The sequence below is a fragment of the Microchirus variegatus genome, assembly GCF_963457635.1.
Source record: "Microchirus variegatus genome assembly, chromosome: 20".
Taxonomy (NCBI): Eukaryota; Metazoa; Chordata; class Actinopteri; order Pleuronectiformes; family Soleidae; genus Microchirus; species Microchirus variegatus.
This window is the reverse complement of record NC_139821.1, coordinates 20267506-20288175: the sequence shown is the minus strand read 5'-3', so window position 1 is coordinate 20288175 and position 20670 is coordinate 20267506. Positions and strand designations below refer to the sequence as shown.

The following is a 20670-nucleotide window of genomic DNA, read 5'->3' as shown; positions in this document are numbered from 1 at the left end:
ACTGGAGATGATGTGTGCTTGATGCACCTTGGCCTACATATAGATGTCATGGCAACGGCAACATTAAAGTGCTTTACATAATTGGTATCTGTGATAAAATACTGTTCAAAACCTATATTGTAGTTTAATGTGTATTGTTTGTTATACCCTATTTGTATTACTATTAGTATTATTATTATTATTATTATTGTTATTATTATTATTATTTCCTTTGTATCATTCTTTAAGAAAACCAGCTTTTGTTTAACACATTTTCCACGTTGTAATGAATTGCTGAAAGTTACAGGTGTGTGTACTTCTATTGTGTCTTTACAATTTATAAACATAAGAGGGCGCCAGATATAACAAAACAGCAGCCGCTGACTCTCAATGGATGTTGGCATAGCTGAGTGACCCAGTCTGAGACAGCATCTGGTGGGAATAAGCGGGCCATGAACACAGACTCCAGTGGGGACATGCAAACATGGAATAAAGGACACTTCTGCCATGAGCAGGTTTGGAATTCAGAGTTCATTCCTGCAGTTAAAGGCTCAGTCTGTAACATGTGGGATGGTTCATATGGCAGAAGTGACATTTGGAAGGGCAGATGAAATTTAAAGGGCACCTACTGCAGAAAATTAAAAGGGCACCCGCTGTGCACCAGTGGGGAAGGCACCACTAGTATGCTTAAGACAGGCTTTTCCAAGTGCAACATGCAGGCGAAGGCAGCCTGGCCCTGGGGACTGAACTTCATGTGGACCTCTACATGGACCTCCACACATTTTAGTTCAATTAAGCAAGTTCAAGTTGCGTTTTGTAGCAACTTTTTAAAGTGCTGTGTCTTGAAGATATGCCAGAAAGTTTTGGTATGTTATTGGTTATTGATATCCAAAATGAATGAATGAATTCTTAAGGTCTAAAATGTCACTGAAAATAAAAGTGTAACTCTATTGTAGGTCAATGTTATTTTGTTATATTTGTTTACCTGAACACTAATTTTCCCATTGTGGGACGAATAAGGGAATATCTTATCTTATCTAAAACTATTGGATCCCATATTGGAAAAAGACAAAAAAAAAAGAGTTTTGGATCTTGTGCTACATTGTGCAAGTTATGAGTGATTCAGGGATGGGCAGTATTTCACAACTAAATATTATTTTCTAATGTGTTCTTTTGAGATGATGGGAATGCCTTCATGTTGTGCTATGAACAGAAGTGTGTCTTGCACATTAAAAATGAGAGCTTAACATAATTATTGGCTTCCAAGTAGCTTAAATGGTTAGAAAAAATATTGCATTGGACAGCAATATTTAAATAATTTAAGTATTATTTAATGTGTAAGAACTGCTGTATGATTTGTGTGTTGCATTTATTTTAAGTTACAATTTTGCACACGCCAACTACATTTTCAAATGTAGTCTAAATTATGCAGATGTACTGTGACATTTCTGTACTACATATTTGGAAAGTAAATAAAGATACTTTAGGAAGATTATTATTATTATTATTTTTAAAGAGATCTAGATACCTTTTGATATCTAATGGCGCTTTTCCACTACAGAGTTCCAGCACCACTCAGCACGGCTTGACTCTACTCGTTTTTTATGTTTTTCCTTTAGCGATAGTACCTGGTACGTGAGTGTCGTCACTGGAGGAGTCATGAAGGCGACGTCCGAACAATGCCAAACTGTAGATCAGTTAAAAAGACTTACAAATCCTGAAGACATGCCTTAAAGGTGCATTATGTAATAAATCTAAAGCAACTGGCCATAAAATCCTCCTCATATGTCACAGAGACTCAGGAATAATGTTCATATAACAAACTGAACTCACCACCAACAACAGTACAGACAAAATATTTGCATTAAAAAAATATTTTGCAGACTGCAAATCATGTTGATGTTTTGAAATCATGTTTTGGCGCCATGCCGCCCCAGCCTCGTCTCGGCGCTCGATTTGTTCTCTCGGATTTGTCTATACAGGCTCCCGAAGAAACATGGCGTCGTGGCAATGCAACAGCGGCCCGCGACCATGTTATTTTACATTACTTTTTGAAACACTACGATAATGAAACAAAAACTATTATACAGCGACTTGATGCAATGCAGGAGCACATAATATGTATACAAAAGTGGATTTTGGGTCATATAAACCCATAAATAATACGCAGTGTCCCTTTAAAATACAAAAACACAGTATTTTTTTGATAAATAGTGTGGCTGCTCTGTTTTGCATCAGTTAGGTATTTAGTATTTTATATTAGAATTATATTCTTTTTGGTAATGTATGCTTGGTGTGAGTGATTCTCATATTATAGAGAAGCGGCACACCCATTAATAATCATGTTCATTGTAAGCAGTGGTGGTCAATAAGTGCTGACCGCAGCTGAATGAATGTGGAGGAGACACCGTTGGAATGTCATATATGATATTTCCGCTCCTGCACACGCGCAGGCTGCAGCTGATTGGTCCATGGACAGGCCCGTAGCAGCTGCCGTCATCCGGCCAGACGCGGTGTGTGTGTATGCTGCTCTCTCTCCCCCTCTCTCTCTCTCTCTGCTGGACCGCAGTCTGCATCTGTTTCCAGGTACAACATTTATTTAAACTATCCATCAATCATTTGCTCGGAGGGGGGGCGTCACTGCGGTGCTTCATGTTTAGCGTGACGCAATTTTGCCTTCAGTTTCAATAATCTATACAGTGTTTTGGGTATAATGTTTTTCTTCTTTTTTTTTTTGCTCAGACAGATGGATTTGGATCCGGTGCTGAGATGATGAGATAAGCCTCCTTCGTCTCTCTCATCCCCGCCGAGCTGCTGCAGCGTCGCACACGCACACACGCACGGGGGAACGACGTGGTCACGCTGTGGTGGGAAACCACTGGAATATACTGGGCTCCGTTTTTCAATCAGCCGCCTCGCCAGTGACGATGATGTCGATGGTCCCGACGCTTCTCTTCTCCAGAGGTGATGCGAGCTGAAGCCGCTCGCTGAGCTCCGGGAGGAGTGGAGGAGGAGGCGGAGTGGTGGAGGAGGAGGAGGAGGAGGGGGGGAGCCGCAGAGGAGCTGTCCGTCTTCTGAGGTGCTGATGCGGCTGTGACAAGCGAGCATGGCTGCCGGGAAGTTGCTGCTCTACGCCGGGCTCTCGCTTTCTCTCTGCGCCCTGGCCATGCTGGCCGTGGCGATGTGCTCCGACCACTGGTACGAGACCGATGCCCGGAGGTACAAGGAGCGGTGCCGAAGCTTTTCCAGCCGCCGCAAAGACCCGGGCTTCATCTACATCCCCAACAACAGCCTGCCGCTGCGGGCCAGCCGGAGCAGCGCGCCCCGCTGGGAAGAGAAGCTGCTCCTAGCCCGGAACCGGCGGCAGCTGTTTGCCATGAGCGCCGCGGATGAGTGCAGCAGACAGTACAACTCCACCAACATGGGGCTGTGGAGGAAGTGCCACCGACTTGGCTTCGACCAGGAAATCGAAGATCGCATCCGGAAAGGTAAGACTCAGAGACCCAGAGAGAGGGTCTGCTGGTGTGCATTGAAGACGCATGACATTATATGTCATTTATCATGAGAATAGGGGAAAACAAATCAATTCAAGGCTACTCTGCATGATTGTCCATTTGACCAAAGGGCGAACAAGGGCATCCAGCTGTGTTGCTGTCATGTCAGAAGACACACATTCATCCATATGTGCATGTATTGACGGCCTGTGGCTGCTTGTTATCACGCAGTTTTGCAAAATATAGGACACTGAACAGCAGTATAGGCTTGGTGTTTTTCTCTGAGACTGTCAGACAGAGGAAGCATCCGCTCAGTTTTCAAATCTGTATGTGTGCAGACTGGATATGTGTGGCTAGATTCACCTATAGAGTGACAGTGACCTCACGCAGGAGGCAAATATACAAACATTTCAGCTTTTACAACACTCAGTCACACACACCCCAGGAGGGTGAAGAAAACAAGGGGGGCCCCTCAACAAAAAATGGATGCAAGCAATATTGTTTCAAGGGGCAAGTTGGTCTACTGAACAGTACAACATTTGTCTTTTACAGACATGGTTGGCATTCCATTAGCATCACTTTAGCAATATTAGCAACTTTTAATGCTTAGTTAGCCATGACAGACACTGTTCTGCTAAGCTCCTTTAGGTACCCCCGAGCATTAAGCACCAGATAAATGGGCAGCAAGACAAGACAAGATACAAACAAGTCAACACGACTATCATAAAAAACGAAAACAAAATATAACATTTTAAACCAGATAATAATTTACAATAACAAAAAAATAGGTAACTGGTTGCAGAAGAACCACAACATGTCACAGAGGTAAAGGAACATAAAATTAACTTTAAACAATGTCTGATTGAAATGAATAGTGAATAATTAGACACACAATCACAAATTCAGGTAATTCAAACGAAAGTTGTGTGATATTGTCTTCCAATAACTTTGTTACTTTTGGTAGCTTCATTCATTTGAGTGATTATGTGATTATGAAAGTGCGAGTCATGGCTCATATACCTTCATACGCTGAAATTGTGAAGTTTTGGTATAGGAAGCAAGTGGCATTCAGTGTCTGCAGAGAGACACTTCAGAGTTCCCCATTCACGTACATGCTTGTGGTTCTGTTCATAAATAAACAACGGTATGCATCAGTCAAGCATTTCACGCGTGCAAACTCGCGTTCTATTTTAGTCACGGTAATTTCTCACCAGGAAATTGTCCTCATTTTGGTTTCCATGTGTTCTTTACACACTGAGTAGTACGTGTGTGCACACCAGTGGACTTCCTCATACACAGTAACCTCACAAGCAGATCAAATTGAATAGTACAGCGCCAAATCATAACATAGAAACCATTTCACACAATAAGCAAGCACTTGGCGTTAGTTGGAAGCAAAAAAAACAACTACATTTAACAGGAATAAGTTTCTTGCAGAAACAGACAGAGGGAAAATAAGGAAGTTATTTGTTGTCTCTGCCTGCCCCTGCTCTACTGGTGTATACACACAAACACTCCCTTCGTCAGGACTGATAGTATTACTTGACAGAGCCTGTTCTGAGATGAAGGACACCAAGTCATGTCTGTACACAAAGACCAAACGGAGGCAGAATAACATATAATAAACATCAGAAATCCACAAAAGTTACACACTGCAGCTCTAAATCGGCTTCAGATAAAAGTCAAATAGAAGTTTCCACTGATGCACTCGCAGTTATTTATACAGCACAGGCTGGCTGTGTGTTCAAAGGCTGATGGAAGTCACTGCTCTGAGTCTAAGCTGGAAGACAAGGCAGTGTGTGTGTGCCCTGTGCATGTGTGTGTGTCTGTGTGCGCTGCAGCTGTGCCTCCCTTTGAGAGTGCCTCAATGGCCTCTTTCTGAAACGATGGGCAAGCCCTCAGTGAGTGTGTTCAGTGATAAGATGAATGCCTCCATAGAACCCATCTGATTTGCTTTCCATGCCTTGTCATCCCAGCTCGTCGAACAATAACATCACATACATTGGTCAATAAGGATTAGCACCTGTTATCTCTCTCTGTCCTCACATGTGCAGTCATGTGATCTGCTATCAGGAATTAGAGCTAATGCTCAGCTGCTCATACATGACAGTTACCCACCCAACAGCTACCGACCTAACTACCTACCTGCTCCTGCTGCCTCTGCAGAAAAAGTGAGCTGCATGGATTTGAGGAGGTAATAGGTCAGAGAAGTGGCAAACACATACTGTTGATTGTAATTGTAATTGTAATATCCTAAATGTAATCACAGACACACAAGTGGGAAGATTGTGGCCTATTATCCTGACATGAAGTTGCCACTTGTACAATTATGACAGGGTTCATCCAGTTATGAGCAACTCGCTGGAATTAAAGTCATGTATCGGCTATTTGAACAACAGTTTACAATATATTTTATTTGTTTATTTCGGGCATGTCAGTTAGATGATTCATCATCTTAGTTTAATTCATACACATGGCCGAAAGGGAAAGCGGGAGAAGCAAAAGCTTATCTAGTCGCGCCCCCGTTACCCACAGAATACATTATTATCATCATACTGATTTTTCCTATGACAGTTTGACATAACATGTTTCAGCAGCAGAGAGCAATCAGAGCTGCAGTCTCGCTCTAGCCAGTCAAACAGACTACGTGTATGTCCGTACATGTGTCCATATTAGTCGACTTGTTGCCTGGCATGTCACAACGTCACAAAGTCGTCCAATCGACAGAGATCATTTCAGTAGTGTGATTATTAACTTGGATGGTGTGAGAGCTCGTTTCCGCCGGTTCTTTATTCATCCATCTCTTCTGCAGCTTTCGCCGCGCTTCGCTTCGCCATGTCCTCGATTAGCTACGTCCGCTCGCATTCTTGCCACGTACTCGGGGCGATCTTTCTCAGTCTCCGATGTTGCGTGAACATTCCACATCCCAAGGAGAGCATTCCAATTGTCATGAACGTGAATATGTACACATCCTCAACATCCTCAACATCCTCTATATCCAGTGCGGCAAGGGACACGGCTCTCCATTTTTCCCATCCATCCATGATGTAGCCAGCCAGGAAGGTCCCATCCGGGCATGTGGGTTCACTCGAACCCGCACGCCTTGTTGAGAACAGTCTGTCAATCGCATTCAGTGGCCAGCTTAGCAATTCCATCATGGAACAATTGGTTCTCCGTAGTGTCTCGATTTACAGGAGTCAGCTATAGGGCTGGGCGATATATTGAAATTTGATCGTTATCGAAATTTACGATGATAATCGACGTCATTTTGCCGTTATCGATATATTCGAAAAAAAAAAAAACACAAAACAAAACAAAAGTCATTTTTGGCTGTGTGCGTAGGTAGGCAGGCTACTGGTATGTTCATGTTCCCTTTAAGACACTCGGACGTGTACAGCATGTGTAGTCATTAGGGCTGTAACGATACACAAACTCACGATTCGATTTGTATCACGATTTTTGACCCACGGTTCGATCATTTTTTTAATTTTTGCATTTTTTTTACTTATATAACAACTTAATGTAACATTTAATAACAAATATTTTGGAACACTGTGAACAGATTACAGAACTCTTTTCTATAACACAAATAATACTGTTGAAAAATAAATGATCGATCAGACTGGGATTTGTCCCCAAAGCATGCTGGGAAGTGTAGTTCTTCATGAGAAGCAGTTTTGTTCCGGTGGAAATAACTTGTTTTGATAAACAGCAAAGGTAAGACAACATTTCCACTTGTATTTCTCGAAAGTCAGTTGTTGTTTTGCTCTTATTTTGGGGCTGGATCCGTGAGTCTTGTTCGCAGAGTGATAAAAATGGTACCGTTAGATCGTTAATCTGTGAATTCTCCACTGTTCGTAGACTGGTTTGTGGCTCTAAATATCTGTAACGATTAAAAGTCATATCTACATACTTCTTTTTGAATAAATCTCCTCATCTAGATTATTCCACTGTCTGACACCCGTGACCGGGTGTTGTTGTGTCAGAAATCAACCATAAACCCAAAGCACATCCCATGTGTCTGTATATACAGTAGATCCGTTTCAATTCACCTTCCCATATATATTCAAAGTGAAGGATCCTGGAGAGTAATTTCTCCGAGCTCGCCCATTTTTCTGACGTGCGCTCAGTATTTGGCCGGATCAGCATAACCCATTCATCTCCTCATCTCAGAGGCTTCTCACATAATCACACACTGCATCCTCATGCAGATTATAGGAGGAGTTAGGGAGAGAAGCAGCGGAAACAGGTCAACACACCCCCCCCCCCACCACCACCACCAAATCCTCCATTTTATTGATTTAAATGTTGAAGTTTCATGTACCATATGATTTTAATCCTGTGAAGATCAATCTAAAAGAGCTTCATTATGGATGTCCATTTGCCAAACAAAAACCCTCACAACCCACACAACTCTCTGTGTTTCAGAGTGTTTTTGTTTTCCTGTCTGTGGTGACTTTCCCCCACTGTGTATGTGTGTGTCATATTACTGAGAATATTCTTTCAAGGTTTAATTTCTCTTTTTTTTAACAGTTTTAATTTAAATTAAAAAAAAGAAAGAAAAAGGTTTTAATCCCAATCGAAACCCTTTCCTGCTGTGTTGTCTCTGCTCTGCTCTTTGACATCACTTCACTGCATGAAATGTGCCGTAAAAATACAAGTGCCTTGTCGACCCTTGCCTAGGGACATTGCACATTAATGAACATCAACACGACGTGTAAATATGCCAGATTACTGCCATCTGTAGTCCCTCGGCGGGGTGGTGGAATAAGACAACATGACAGCATGTCTTATGTTCCATTTAATAAAGATTACTAAGAAAAGAAAATATGTGTTGTAGCAAGTATGTAGGGACCATTATGGCATGTTTCCACCGGCTCTAGTTGCCTCGCCTCGGCACAGCATGGTTAAGTTGCGTTTCCACTAGCATAGTACCTGGTACCAGGTACTTTTTTAGTATCTGCTCTGGTTAGTTTCCTGAGTAAATACTATGTGTGGCGTCACCAGACTGCTGGCCACTGTTGGCCAGAGTGGTGTCACGGAAAGAGACGTCTGACACAAAAATCAAGCTGAACTGTAGATCAGTTAAAAAGACTTAACAATCCTAAAGACGTCAGTTAATCTCCAACAACTACCAGGGAAATGTCTGTGATCGGTCATGGAGGAAGTGATTTTATTCAGTTACACTGAAAACAACTGCTTTACAATTCACTAGCCACTCGTTTGTGTGTGTCGCGTGTAAAACGAAGTCACCGCAGTTTCATGCAGCGATGACTCCGTCAACGTTGAGTAGGTACTTTTTTTTTTGTAGTGGAGATGCAACCTAAACCATAGACCATAGTGGAAAAGGGCCATTAGTTTCAAGGTGGTTGAGGGACCAACACGTGACTGGTGCTGAAGTGCTTATTTCACATACATTCTAAAGCATTTGGAATAAATTGCTTTTATTTTATTTTACACATATACTGTACTTGCATAAATGCACATTACCCTTTTGTATGAAGTTCCAGAATTCACAATTCACAATATTCATTTACCATACAACCAGAGGCTGATATTTCAAACAGGTGGTCTATGTAAGCTTGGTGTCAGATATCACAAGTGGGCCTTCTACGTATATTCGACCTCCTGCTGTCGGGACAGCGTCCTCTTTCATTCTATGAAAAAAAAATAAAAGTCCACAGGCCTCACCAGGTGCAAAACAAAGTATATATGGAGGATGAGAAGTCAAAGAGCCAAGGATGTCAGGAAAGGATTACAGAGAGGAGACAGGAGCTCCTCATCTTGCACCATCCGTTGTAGCTCTATGGGTAGAAAAATAACCTTTGGGCTCTGATCAAGACATCACGGTTCCATCTCGGCAGAGAGGACAGGGATAGGCCCTGGATTGGATTACCTTGCCCCTCAGGGGTCCTTTGTTGTGAGGAGGGCTAAATTAGACACCACAGGAGGTTAAAGGTGCCTCGCAGATTCTTTGCAAATGAACCTGCTGGCAAAGCTGCTCATCTAACGAGCACATGGAAGAAGGTTCTATATTTACCTGCTGCTGGATGACTGTTAAGGCCACATTATACTTCTCCGAACTGCGTAACCACGGAGACCACTCGAGCCTTCATAGTTCTCCGTCGTGGTGACGGATACGCACTGCAATTTCCCGCCCGATCAGTAGAGGTCGCCACGCAAGGCTGTTGTGCTTCTGGCTACAGAGAGCAATTGAGTCCGAGAGAGAAATACTGTTGTTGTTGTTGCAGGGGAATAACATTTAAACAGTGGCTATTTTTCACTTTTCTGTGTCACGGAACGTAGTTTTAAGATAATTTGAGGTGAGAAATTAGCCATTTAGAGTCTAAACATGTGCTGTGAGTATTAAGATACAACATATTTATAGTTTGGCAGCGACGTTGTCGGCGGTGATCAGCTCCGCCTCTGTGGACGCTCGGTGCGCACTGTGGTCGGCATAGAGCAACTTCGCTCGGCCTGTCCTGAGGACCAATCGCAGCTCTTGCCATCTCCGTTGTCCCTTGACGGAGTGACGGACACTTAAAATGTATTATGTGCAGCCGGAGACGACGCAGAGAGGAGTATAAATTGGGCTTTAGGCCTGTTTCCCGGTGGATGCGTCTGTGGTGCATCTCTCTTTTCATTTAGGCACATGTTTCATCTTCAACTTTCGACGTTCGATCCCCAGCTCCACTAGTCTAACATGTTGATGTGTCCTTGGGCAAGACACTTAACCCCACGTTGCTCCTAACAGCTGTGGCAGCAGCATATCATCTTTCAATGGTATGGAAGATGTGCAATAGAAAATGCACTGCACATAGATGCTGTGCATTTCCGTGAATGTTAAGAGTCCTAGCGTTACACCACAGACTCAGCTAAGGTCAGTTTAACAGAGTTAATCCTTTATTGAGAATTGGAGAGGGCATGACATTTGAACAATTTGATAAACAAACTACATGCATGGACACATTAAAATGAGGATAGTATTATGCAAGCTTCCAATAATATAATTGTACCACATATAATGCTCTCTGAGGACCAACTTTTAATGCTGGGCCAATGGAATTGGAATTGTAAGCCAAAGTGAGGTCATATGTACATGTTTTTTTTTTTCTTCCTGTGGCCACAGCAACAGACATTGAGGTTCTCACCTCTTCCTGGAAACATTGTAAATTATTCAGACACATATGGCAGCACTCCTTGTTCATTAGTGCCACTGCAGCCTGCAGCCCAGGCGAGGAGACTGACTGACTGCCTGTTTGCTACGTATTATGCTAATGAAACAAAAATGCAATGCAACTCTGACTGTATTGACACTCAGGGTTGATATGATAGGAAATATTCCAAGGTTTCTCAAAATGCAGTTCTTAGGTTGTCATATAATGACGTTGGGGAAATGCAATTTGAAGGCAATTCTCACATACTTTGTGTCACCTGGAATGAAACAACCAACATTTAATGCAAACTACACTGCCTGCATATATTGGGGCTTGGTGATTGGGGATAGTTTCTCTGTTCTACAACATTGTTTACAAAAAAAAGAGGCTAGCTGACTAGCTAAATTTACTGAATGACTAGGCACATCCAACGTGACAATGCAAGGATTCATCAGGCACAAATTGTGAAGTAGTTCAGGAAGCATGAGTCATTTTTTTTTTTACTCGTAGATTGGCCAGTGTCTAGACCTTAACCACACTGAGTATGCATGGGGAGTCCAAGACTTCCAAAAATACATCTAGGCAAATATTAATCCAAGTGACGATCCTCTCTGCACATTTGGGATTACTTGGTTTACTTGGATATTCATGCTGCGGAGTATGATATGGTCGTTTGATAATAAAATAAAGAGAGTCAAGTCATTGTGCACTTTGTAAATGTGGGTAAACTATACGTCTGTTACACATTTATTTATGTGCGTATCTGGAAAAAGGACCAGAGTCAGAGTAGCTCTTCTTTGGAGAATGGATGGAGTCACGGAAACGAGGACGAGGAAGCACGATGTTAGTCCCTACAGCCAACATCAATTTTTGATGAATCTCTTCCAACAGACCAACCATAGCAATAGGCACACACACTCACACACACACGCCCACACTGAATAATATGCAGCCGCGGGGTGACCACCTTTTATTGTTTTTGCATGTACACAAAAAAGCATAATACCTACTCGAGCGTGGTTTATCTAACATAAATAATGAATGATGCACTCAAGGCTCCTCTTCCAACGTTGTCTCCTGAATGCGACCGCATATGTTACATACACAGAAATGAGGAAAAAGCTGCTGTTCACTTTTTGAGTAGGGTAAGAAAACCAAAACCCTTCAGGATTCTGCACACTTGTGACAGCACACTGATTATGTGTCAGTATGTGTGACAACCACCCTTGAACTGCACATTTAACATCAAAGATATTACATGACAACATCATTTTAAATAGTTGTGCTTAAGCAAATTAGAAAGTGCAGACATCTATGTAAAATACTAAGGTACTCTTATCTTGTCAGCCTTAAAATACTGGAATTTTTTTTTCCTCCAGCCCTACCTTCAGTATGTGTTTATTGTCCTGCAACTTGTGTATGGGAAAGGCTGCTTTAGGCTATGTCCTTATACAGTATATACACATATAAATAAATCAACTTAAATTAACACTCACGGCTGTAACGCTTGGTGGTGGTTGGGAGTTTTGATACCTGAGGGCCAATTTAGGAACCCAACACTGGACTGAGGGCCGCCAAAGAAAAAAAAAACAAAAAAAAACTTAGCGTTAAGTAATATAAGCATTAACATAATTTAATCTAAGTGTTAATATAATAACGCCTTATAATTTAATGGGTAATTACCCAGTATTTTGGCCATTGTTCTTACCTTCTAATTACAGGTTAATACCAAGTAACACATTTCTGTTACCATATATTTACTGGGCAAATGGCTAGTAATTGGGGGCTGCAGCTACCTGCTTATTACCAGCTTATAACCCAATAATACAGTAAAATTCACCATATAGAAACCAGGTAAATACCCAGAATTGTTGTTTACACTTATTGGTCTGTATCCAGTAATGTCCAATAAACATTTAACAAGCTTAGTGGCTCCTGGATTAAAACTATCAACTGTAATTCACTGCGGGCCGCCAGAAATGTTTCTGCGGGCCGCCATTGGCCCCTGGGCCGCACTTTGAGAACCAATGGCCTAATGCTTGTTGTTAGAAGTAGCAATGGTGCTCTTTGTCATGGTGAACTATGTAGCAGGAATTGCTAATGTTGCCTAAGTAATGTTGGGTGCACCTTGGCCAACAAAAAAACATAAACAATGAGAATAACAACCTTTTCTAAGAGCTCTGTTTGGGATGTGTGTTGTTTGAGTTTGATACTTGCACTGCTGCTTGGAAAGTTGAACATTTCCTAAATTCGGACCCACGCAACGTGAGCGAGTCAGACTGAATGAAGTTGTGATTCTTCTCACTCAGCCAAAAACTGTTCTTTGACTGTTGTTTGCAGCGTGTCAAACAGGTTGTCCTCCACCAGTAGACGGCTCTTTTTTAACAGTCGACACTCGCCGAGCTCCACTGGTAGACTACTCAGCAAGTTCTCTCTCAGCTCCAACTCAGTCAACATGGTGAGCTCTTTGATGCTTGATGGAAGCGTCTGCAAACGGTTGTTTCCCACATTCAGAGTATGCAGCTTTTTACACTCGAAGAGCTCTGGAGGCAAAGTCTCAATCTGAAATGGAGAGGACAAGAATCATGACAGTGAGTGGTAGTGAGTTACTAGTTAAATGCTAATTCTATGTCTTAGCCATATGCCATGATCAGATAAGGCAGGGATCAGAGGTGTAAAGAACATTCACAAAAAGAGGTAGCTGTTTACATTGTGTTGACTTGAGTACGTTTAGTAGTTACCTGATGGAACAAAGCACAATCCAGACATTAGCAAATCACATACAACTAAAGGTCACATTATACTTCTCCGACTGCGTATGCGTTATCCGTCTGCGTCACCACGTAGACCACTCGAGCCTTTATACTTCTGCGTCGTGGTGACGGATAGGCGCTGCAATTTCCCGCCCGATCAGTAGGGGTCGCTGCGCAAGGTTGTTGTGCTTTTGGCTACAGTGAGCAATGGCGTCCGAGGGAGAAAGACTGTTGTTGTTGAAACAGCGGCCGTTTGTCACTTTTCTGTGTCCCGGAACTCAGTTTTAAGATAATTTGAGGCGAGAAATTGGCCATTTAGAGTCTAAACATGTGCTGTGTGTGTTAAGATATGACGTATTTATAGTTTGGCACCGACGAAGTCGGCGGGGATCAGCTCCGCCCTCTGTATCGCTCGGTGTTCACTGTGAGCCGGCAAAGAGCAGCTTAGCTCGGCCTGTCCTGAGGACCAATCGCAGCTCTTGCCGTCTCCGTTAAAAAATATTCCGTGCACCCGGAGACGACGCAGAGGCTCTTCGACAGGTTCTGCGTCGACGCAGAGGACTCTGCGTAGCTACGCAGAGCACTTTACGCAGGAGTATAAATTGGGCTTAAGACTGGGCTTATTCACACATGATAAAGAGCTACTGTGGAACAGGAAATTAGATAAACTCGCTAAAACAACAGTGAACAAAGGCAGTGTTTTTAATGCTTACCCAGTTTGCTGTCACAGCAAAGTACTGCAGTTTGTGGAGCTGACCCACATTAGCACTGATGCTGGTCAGCTTGTTGTGGCTCAGGTCTAAATAGCGCAGGTTTTGGCAGTCAAAAAGTTCCTTGGGGACATTTTCAATGTTATTGTTGTTAAGATACAGCCTCTGCAGTCTGGCAAGTTTTCGCATCTGAAGTGGGATGTGGGTGATGTTGTTGTACCACACTTTCAGGCACACGAGCCATTTTGGGTACTTGTTGATGAGGATTGCCTCGATTGAGGTCAGATTGTTGTCCTTCAGGTCAAGCTCTTGCAGATAGCGCAAAGTGAAGATGATGGAAGGAATGTGTTTAAGGTTGCATGCAACAAGCTCAAGCTCCCTCAGATTTGTAAAAATTGGTTTCCCGAAGCTTAAGTCCAGCTTGGTACCACTGTTATTGATGGAGAGCTTCTGGAGGTGGGGGGTCACATCTAACACTGTATATGGCAGCTTGGTTAGACTGTTCCTTAGATATAGTGCTTTGAGCATTTTGAGGTCTTTAAGCATTTCAGTGGCTGAAATGAAAGTAGCGCCAATGGTACAAGTTAGGTGCAGCTCAATCAGGGTCTTCAGGCTGCAGATCCACCTGGGACACTCTGTGATGTCAGTGAAGCTAACATGTAGGGTTTTCAGGTTTTCACTCAGGAAAGCCAGAGCTGGAGGATCAATTTTAGCAGATGTGTGGAAAAGCCACATCTCTGTCAGGTTGGAAAGCTGAGTGATATTTGGTGGAATATGTAAGTTGAGCATATGTTCCAGCTTGAGCACTTCAAGCTCTTTCAGCTCAAATATTGCATTAGGGATCCCACTGAGACTGAACAGATGCAGCTCCAACTTCTCTTGGGTGTCTTTGGTGATGTGCTGACTTAGCTTCTCCAGTGTCCACTCATTGTCCAGGTTTACCTGTTTCAGTTTTTTCTCGCTAACCTCTGACAGAAAAACAGCGAAGCGCTCGGTGTATAGAGGGTTATACTGTTCTGTCAGGTGTAGCATCAGCGCAAAGTCTTTCACCATGTCAGGGATGTCACTATATCTGCTCTCCTCTCGCATTGATTCAAAGGAGTATGTTTTCAGGGACCGGGTGCACATCCAACACACAGTATAAAAGCAAATCAAAGTACAAAATACTCCCAAGATGATGAATACCCAGACATACATCCTGTAAGGTTTTGCTGAAGTGTAAATGCAAGAGAATGTGCTGTGCCCGCCTATAAACACCTCACACACTATATTGAAGTCTATAAAGTTTATATAGTAGAATGGGTAGGTCATTATTAGTAAAACATTGATTATTTTTATGATTGTCTGACCTATGTAGACACGGTAGATTATATCACCTTTTTCTACTTTGATTCGAAACTTCTTCACCTTCTCAAAAAGAGCCTTCGCCTGCTCCCCATCTTTTTTACTTAGAGCGGTGTCAATTCTGGACTTGGTTATTTTAGACGTGGGATCAGTCTCCCCCACTACAGTCTCAGACAGCGCCCTTGTTGTCCACGGGGAGTCATCACACTTGAGCAGGATGGAGACAAAGTTCTCCAGTTTTGAGCTTGTGGAGAGAATGGTGAACAAGAATTTGCTGCAGGCCATGAAGATGATGGTGTGGACACACATCAGATAGGGGAAATACTTGGCAAACCAATGCACGTTGTTCTCGTAGCAGAAGTTGCTGATGTATCTGCTTCTTGAAATGCCACGCACGGGCTGCAAATCTGTGGTCTCGTTTAAGAGGTTAACATTTTTGCATTGCTTGTTGTTGTCCACCCAGTTGCATGGTAGGCAGGTCACGGTTTCCCGTGTGATTTGCAGATAAATGCTGAACACTGCAATTATCATCATGAAGACTGAGATATAGTCCGTGAAAATATCCCACCATGGCTTCAGGATATGTTTCTCTGGCTTTGTGTCAATTGCCGGAAGCATGGTTTATCTAAAAAAAACAAAAAAACAAGCACAAACCAAAACTAATAGTTAGCTAATTAGTGGTGTTAAACGGAAGTTGCTATTCATAATAAACATAATCATGGAAATTAGTTGAAGAGGGCAGTTGAAAGGCAGCTCGAGCACACATCAAAGACAATAGCATTGGCGCTCACCACTGAATGTAATACTTGGGGGTGTGGGTCAAGGGAGCTGGGAGGTTAAACTGAGTGGTGCTGAAGAACTTTGAATTGTGCTGAAATTAGATTGTAAAATATGTTATAAAGACATTCAAACTCCTCATTAATACATTTGAATTTGATTAAGAACTGTGAACTGCAACATTACACCTCTCATTTTACACAACCTGCAATAAATTATTCCCAGAAGAGGTACCAAATGCATGCATCTTATCAGGTGTTTTGGAGCAGGGAAACATCTAAAACATGCAGGGCAGTGGGTCCCTAGGATCAAGATTAATAAAAACTGCCCTCAATGAGAAAGCTATAAACGATCTGCGTACTTGGCTTAGCTCCACCCAAATGAAGCAGCATAAGAGGCATCAAATATGAGAAGGCTCAGCCACACTGATCTGTGCAATTATAAATGGTGTTGTCACATGTATGTGTGCCAATGGGGAGTGGGTAATATCTCCTATAAGTATAGTAATACTCGTTTGAACGTTTCTTTTTTTTGATAACGTGACAGCCCTTAAATGCTGTTATTCACCCACTGCCTTTTCTGCCAACCCAAAAAAACATTAATAATACATCAAAGCATGCTGTTTGCACAGGAACAGCAGACAGGGCCGTTTTTCTATCCCTCTCTCCAAACATTATGAGTAACCATGGCAGAAGAAATAGTGAAATGGTTTAAAAAGGCACCTTTGTTTTTGTTCCCATTCTCCATGCATTGAATCAAAATTTGTAAGATTTTCCATATGCAAAGAAATGTGTTACAATTTGTTTTAGTGAGCACTACACCTTTACTGAAGTGATCAGGTGGCATGTGAGCCCACTATACAGCTCCAGCACGACTCGGCTCAGAGTCATCATAGCACGGTTATGAAACTGTCGTCACATTGTTTTATACACACAAACTAGTAACTAGTGAGATTTTAGAAATGGCCTTGCTAATTGTTGGAGATTAACGCAACCACAAAAACTCTCAGGCTAGCTTTACACGGAAAAACGATCTGAACACAAAGCGCAAAAGTGGCGTTGCGTTCACACTTTTTCGTTTTTTACCCTTTAGACGGGAACGCGGCGGTGGAGCGTTTTTAAGATTTCCACTCTGGAGGGTGGGTTTGTTTTTTCACGTTTTTAAGCCCCAAAAGTGCCGTCGCTGTCTAAACGAAAGGCACATTTGATAAAATATTTTGTTGGTTTTACCTGGGAGCGTTGTCGTGTAAAGCCAGCCTCAGTACTTAAAAGAAAAACAATGCACTGGATGTGTTTTTATCTTAATGCATTTGAATTAAAATGTTGTTCTTCTATGGAGTTTAACGATGTCATCAAATCAGTCTTTCATCTGTAATTCACATGAGTTAATAATGTAAGATAATTTGAACTTCTAATACCTCTCATGTCCGCAGATGTTGAACAGCTGCTACTTCTGCAGTTTAGACTCATTCCATCTTGGATTTTGAATCTGCAATGTTGGTTTGTTGTTGTTTTACAGTAGTTAGCATCAGAAATGTTGCATTATTGCTTCATCTCTTTGCTTTCTCTTCCCCTGCCTTTCTTCTTCCCCTTTCATGGTGTCTGCGATGTCAAAGTCATCATCAAAGTCAGCATTCATGCTAATTGCAACAACAAATTAGCAGCGATGCAACATAATGGATGCAAGCTGATGTTAAATCCCAAAGAAGAAGAGGGGAAATGCATCTACTCTAGTTGTCTGATTGCTTGATGTTTAGTTAAACCATGCTTCCTTCTATCGACACTAAGCCAGAGAAACATATCCTGAAGCCATGGTGGGACGTTTTGACAGACTACATCTCACTCTTCTTGATGATAATTCCAATGTTTGGTATTTATCTGCAAATTACACGGGACAATATGACCTGCCTGCCTTGCAAGTGGGTGGACAACAATCAATGCAAAACCATTCCCCTCAAAAACACGACCACACGACCTCAGAATGAGGGCGTTTTGTCTTGGGAAAGCTATGCCAGTCCCTTCTGCTACGAGGAAACGTTGCATTGGTTTGCCAAATATGCCCCTTATGTACTGTTTTTCCACACCCTCATCTTCATGGCTTGCAGCAAATTCTTGTTCACGATTCCTTGCACAAGCTCAAACCTGGACAAGTTTGTTTCCATCCTCCTTGAGTGTGTTGACTCCCCATGGACAACAAAGGCTTTGTCCGAGACTGTGGTGGCAGAAAGTGGCCCCACATCTTCAGAAAATATGACCGTTTTGATGAATGACGAAGTAGGCGTGAACTGGCATCACCGAACAACATCTAAAATTGCAACTAAGATTTTAGGTAAAAAAGATGGGGAAAAAGCAAAGGCTCTTTTTGAGAAAGTGAAGAAGTTCAGAGTCAAAGTAGAGAAAGGTAAAGTTATCTACTTTGTCTATATAAGCCAGACAATCATCAAAATAATCAATGTTGTACTCGTAATTATTTACCCAGTCATCAATTTAAGGTTCATTGAGTTTGATGTAGTGTGCACTTTGAGTGTCGTAGGATACAACTCATTGTCTTGCATCAACACGTTAGCAAAACCTTATGGGATTTTGGTTGTGGCCTACATCATCTTGGGAGTGATGTATGGTTTGAGCTGCATATATACTTTAATTTGGATGTGCACCCGATCCCTCAAAACATACTCTTTTGAATCAATCCGGGAGGAGAGCTGCTATAGTGACATCCCTGACATGGTGAATGACTTTGCTTTCATGCTACACCTAACTGATCAGTATGACTCTCTGTACACAGAGCGTTTCGCTGTTTTTCTGTCAGAGGCGAGTGAGAAAAGGCTGAGGCAGGTGAACCTGGACAATGAGTGGAAGTTGGAGAGGCTTAGTCAACACATTACCAAAAACTCCAAAGGGAGGCTCGGGCTGCAACTGTTCAAGCTTGGTGGGATCCCAAACACAGTTTTTGAACTGAAAGAGCTTGAAGTGCTCAAGCTGGTGCTTAGCCCTGACTTAATTATACCACCAAAGATCTCCCAGCTTTCCAACCTGACAGAGATGTGGCTTTGCCACACACCAGCTGAAATAGATGTCCAAGCCCTTGATTTCCTGAGTGAGAACTTGAGAACTCTCCATGTTACATTCATTGACAATAAGGAGATCCCGAGATGGATCTGCAGCCTGAAAAACTTAAGTGAGCTGCATCTAACTGGTAACTTGGGTTCCACTGAGTTCAGAGATCTCAACATGCTCAAAGTGCTGTATCTAAAAAACAATCTGACGACACTGCCACAGGCAGTCATCAACATGGGGGAGCATCTCTATCGGCTTTGCATCCAAAACAATGGTACCAAGCTGGAAAATGTGAGCGGCCTGAAGAAAATGGTCAACCTGATGTGGCTTGAGCTTGTTGCCTGTAACCTTGATCCCATCCCTTCCTCCATTTCCAGTTTGCACAAGCTGCAGGAGCTTGATCTTAAGGACAACAATTTGACCTCGATAGAGGCAATCATCAGCTTCCAGAACCTAAAGTACTTAGTGTGTTTAAAACTGTGGCACAACAATATTGCCCACATCCCTGTTCAGGTTGGATCACTTGTCAGACTGCAGAGGCTGTATCTTAACAACAACAAAATTGAGGAAATGTCCCAAAGTCTTTTCTGCTGTCAAAACCTGCGCTTGTTAGACCTTAGTCACAACAAACTGACGAGCATTGATGCTAACATAGGTGACCTCAAGCATCTGCGGCACTTTGCCGTGACAGCTAACATGGTGAGAATCAAACATATTTCCTTTGTTTTCTCATTAAAGGTAACTACGTGAGTGTGACTGTCAAAATATTTTACTGTGAAAACATTTGAGAAACTTTTGTCCCTAGCCATTCGCTCTTATTTTGTTGTATTTTACTAGGGTCATTTTTTTTGTTAATCAAGAATTGTATTCTTCCATATAAAATCACATTTTTATGAAAGTCCTCTTCACCTATTTCAGATTCCTGCCTTATCTGATCATGGCATATTGATTATATATGTAAAATTAGCATTTTACTTGTAACATCACTATTTTTCCACTTCAGATTGAGACTTTGCCTCCAGAGCTATTCAAGTGTAAAAAGCTGCATACTCTGAATCTTGGAAACAACCTCCTGGAGACGCTGCCATCAAGCATCAAAGAGCTTACCGCGTTGTGCAAGCTGGAGCTGAGAGAGAACTTGCTGAGTAGTCTACCAGTGGAGCTCGGCGAGTGTCATCAGTTGAAAAGGAGTGGCCTAGTGGTGGAGAACAACCTGTTTGACACACTGGAAACATCTGTTAAAGAGCAGTTTTTGAATCGCTGTACAGCTCATTAAGGACCTTGTGCAAATGCAAAGACTCGTGGCTTAAAGAGGTGTATTTATTCAAATGAACAGGTTCATTTGTGTGAATTTAATGTCATCAAGTGCCCATTTTATCTTGGCCCTGGATGTCAAACAT

General features: G+C 42.3%; 3 protein-coding genes across 3 annotated transcripts in view; 2 read left to right on the top strand and 1 right to left on the bottom strand.

The window, feature by feature from the left end:
- Window positions 1-3085: 3085 nt before the first annotated feature.
- The window catches only part of tmem178bb (transmembrane protein 178Bb), a gene marked incomplete at both ends in the record, with an annotated part of 105622 nt that continues 88037 nt past the window's right edge, over window positions 3086-20670 (top strand). Inside the window, one exon of the mRNA XM_083907213.1 lies at window positions 3086-3467. Coding sequence (XP_083763339.1) covers window positions 3086-3467 — 382 coding nt within the window. The remainder of the gene's footprint in view (window positions 3468-20670) is intronic.
- On the bottom strand, window positions 12932-16055 carry LOC310941490 (volume-regulated anion channel subunit LRRC8A-like; the record flags this gene model as incomplete). The annotated part of the gene is made up of 2 exons (XM_083906677.1): window positions 12932-13192; window positions 14097-16055. The coding sequence occupies 2 exons, from the start codon at window positions 16053-16055 to the stop codon at window positions 12932-12934; spliced, it is 2220 nt and encodes a 739-aa protein (XP_083762803.1).
- Window positions 17978-20546, top strand: LOC310941489 (volume-regulated anion channel subunit LRRC8A-like; the record flags this gene model as incomplete). The annotated part of the gene is made up of 2 exons (XM_083906676.1): window positions 17978-19969; window positions 20274-20546. 2 exons carry the CDS (start codon window positions 17978-17980, stop codon window positions 20544-20546), a joined length of 2265 nt encoding a protein of 754 aa, XP_083762802.1.